The sequence below is a fragment of the Verticillium alfalfae genome, genomic scaffold (assembly GCF_000150825.1).
Source record: "Verticillium alfalfae VaMs.102 supercont1.10 genomic scaffold, whole genome shotgun sequence".
Taxonomy (NCBI): Eukaryota; Fungi; Ascomycota; class Sordariomycetes; order Glomerellales; family Plectosphaerellaceae; genus Verticillium; species Verticillium alfalfae.
Genome location: NW_003315029.1, coordinates 1071056 through 1074224, shown reverse-complemented (window position 1 = coordinate 1074224; position 3169 = coordinate 1071056). Strand labels below are relative to the sequence as shown.

The 3169-nt window shown below is 57.8% G+C and overlaps 1 protein-coding gene across 1 annotated transcript in view; it reads right to left on the bottom strand.

The window, feature by feature from the left end:
• The window catches only part of VDBG_07772 (proline-specific permease), a gene marked incomplete at both ends in the record, with an annotated part of 1544 nt that extends 680 nt beyond the window's left edge, over positions 1–864 (bottom strand). The window contains one exon of the mRNA XM_003002267.1: positions 68–864. Coding sequence (XP_003002313.1) covers positions 68–864 — 797 coding nt within the window. The remainder of the gene's footprint in view (positions 1–67) is intronic.
• Positions 865–3169: the final 2305 nt, after the last annotated feature.

Here is a 3169-nt window from a genome sequence, read left to right as displayed (position 1 = left end):
GAAGAAGACGGTGGCGATGAAGAGGCTGAAGATGCCCCAGAAAGGTGACGCGGATGGCGCGCGGCACGCTCTTTGGCCGGGTCGCGGCACTCGCCCGGCGCCGATGCCGACGAGCTCGGAGCCCCTGGAAAGAAGAAGCCGGCAATGATGAGGACGGACCAGAAGCCGACGAACTTGCCGGTGGCGCCGTCGACCATGTACTCGACAAAGGGCCCCGGCTGGCTCCCAGTGCTTGAAGCCCGATGTAGCCCCTCGTCGCCGACGCCGGCGTTTGACGCAGACGGCGAAGATGATCCAGCCGACAATGGTGACGACCTTGATGGAGGAGAACCACATCTCGAGCTCGCCGAACCAGCGGACGGGCATGTAGTTGATGGCGGTGAAGATGACCCAGAAGACGGCGATGAAGATGCCGACGCTGAGCGACGAGTTCCAGTACTGGATGATGAGGCCGGCGGCGCAGAGCTCGAGCGCAAAGGTGACGGACCAGGAGAACCAGTAGGTCCAGCCCATGGCGAAGCCGAGCGAGTGGTCGCAGAAGCGCGAGGCGTAGGCCGTGAAGGAGCCGGCGACGGGGATGTAGGTGGCCATCTCGCCGAGCGACGTCATGACGGAGAAGACGACGGCGCCGATGAAGGCAAAGGCGAGAAGGGAGCCGACGGGGCCGGCCGAGGTCAGGGCATCGGCAGTACCGAGGAAGAGACCGGTGCCGATGGTGCCACCGATGGCGATGAACTGAAGGTGACGACTCGACAGAGTACGCTGGAGGCCGGCATCACCAGTCTCCAGGTCCGTCTTGGGCTCGGCACCGGGGCTCGGCGGGGGGAAGGCCATGGCCTCGGAGGTGTGGGGGGTCTTTTCCATTGCGGGGAGGAGGAGGAGGTGGAGGAGGAGGAGGAGGGGAACAGGCACTGAGCAACTGGCTAGACGATGATGAAGTGTGAATGATGTGGGATCAAGCGTGGAGGAGGACGAGGAGGCGAGCAGGCAGGGAGGAAGCTATTATGTACATCGAACAGCAGGACATGGTACGATGAGTAACAATGGGCAATGGGTAGAGGCCGGGGCCAAGTCGATCGAGGCCCACCGGCGGAGGACAGGCGACCCACGGCCGGGGCGAGCGCGGTTCGAGCTGCATGAAGCAGAAAAAAAATAGGACTTTCCAGAGGATGATTCAAAGCTGACCATGATCAGGTCTCTACGGCTTGGGTCGAGTATCATAGACGCCGGCCAGCGTAGGTGGCGCGGGTAGCACCGGGCTCACCGGCCTCGGGATCCACAAGACTCAAGATTCGGAGCGACAACAAGGCAAAAGAGGCAAAAGACGGGGACATTTCCTCTCGAGAATTCGGACTGTCCGCCTTATGTCAGCGTCCGATCCATCTCCGGTCTGTCTCCGTGCCAATGAGAAGCTGTCGAGCGCCGTTGACCATGCAGAGAAATTTTCTCGAACGAACTGAGGCTGTCTCCCCCTGGTCGATGCTGGCTCGTCTCAACCTGCCGTTAGGGAAAACTCTGCACGCGGGACCCATCGGCACGTAACGAGAACCATTTTTCTTGCTTCCTCTGCAGGCCCATCGCGTGTGGATCGGCCAGAGTGCCGCGCTGTCTGCGGCGGCCCGCGTGCCGGCCTCGTCAATTCCTGCTGTTAGCGGCATTTTTCGGGAGAGGCTGTACCATGCATGCTCGCTGTAGTGTAGGCGCCCTTGGCTGCTGCTGTACTGCTGCTGTACTAGACTCCTGTTGCACTGCTACTGTACTGTATGCTCCCTTGACTACCATGTACATCCTGCTGATGGCAACGATGCTTCCCGTACATCGTGTTGGTTCGTGCAAGTCTCTCAAGATCTTGGTCTTACGCTCCCTCCATAGGCTACAGCGCCAGGTCAGACGACCTGCTGAACACCAGCTTAAGTAGTCGACAGGGAAACGGCCCACCAAAAGAGAGAAGACCCCAGTGTGCCGGTACATCAGCGCCGAACTATGCCTCACTGATATGCAAATGTACTGAGAGCCATTCGGTGGGCCATCCTTTCTCTCGCGTGCTGGAGCTGTCAGTCACACCAGGGCGAAGACTGCACGCGCCAGAGTCATGGCGCTGTTGATCCGCTCCCACCATGACTCCTCTGACTCCTCCCAGAGAAACCCACCTCGACGACGGCCGAGCTCCGAGCTCGCAACGCACACACAGCCGCTTGTCACATCCATTGCCTCTGTTCATCACACGGTCGAGGCCTTCTCCCGGCCTGCCAAGACGTCGCGCTTCATCTTGATCAGGCCTCGTCGTCGGAAATGATCGGTCTTGGTCTCTTTGATGCTCCATCAAAAATCGACACACTTGTCGCCGTTTCCTTTTTGACTCAGACTGGAGCGAATCCCCTCATCTCCCCCTCCTCGGCCGAGCTGTCGGGCCTATTCTTGTTTCCAGAGACCTAGTTCGAAGCGCCACGACCCAGGCAAGCGGGTGACAAAAATAACAGGACTCCATTAATCCCGCACCCTACCTACCTACCTACTACAACACCATTTTCACTATGCATCAGCACTATAATACCCCTAAAAAATCTAAGATTATAGGCGTAGCTGATTTCCTGGATTCTCAAAAAATCCCCTATATTAAACAACGTCTTTTTGACCACGTTAGCGTCTCTAAGAGCCGAGGGTGGTAGATCCTGCGCGAGCAACGCGACCGACGCCATCTCGATAAGCAACAGGAGACTCGCGGCCGCCCCCGTCTCCTTACACAAGGAGACCTACAGAAGATAGAAGCCTTTATCTAGGAGGCTAGCTTTAAGGCTCGCGCCCTAAGATAGGAGACTATAGCTTACGAGGCTGGAGTCTTCGTAAACTGCTCCCCGAGAACTATCTAGAGGTCTCTCGGGACCCTCGGGTATAGGAAGTGTATTGCCTGCGACAAGCAATGGGTGTCTTCAGCAATTGCCCAACGACGACTCTAAGCTATAGAGAAAGCCCTCGCCTTACGCCCTACTCCAGAGAGCTAGAGAGATATCCGTTGGAGCGACGAAGTCCATTTCAGCCTTAGCTACGAGAAGAAGGCCTAGATTATCCGAAAACCAGGCGAGCGCTATTGCCCTGATTGTATCCAGGAACGCCTACAGCCCCAGGAGAAGCACAAGAAGAAACTCCATGCCTGGGCAGCAATTGGGTA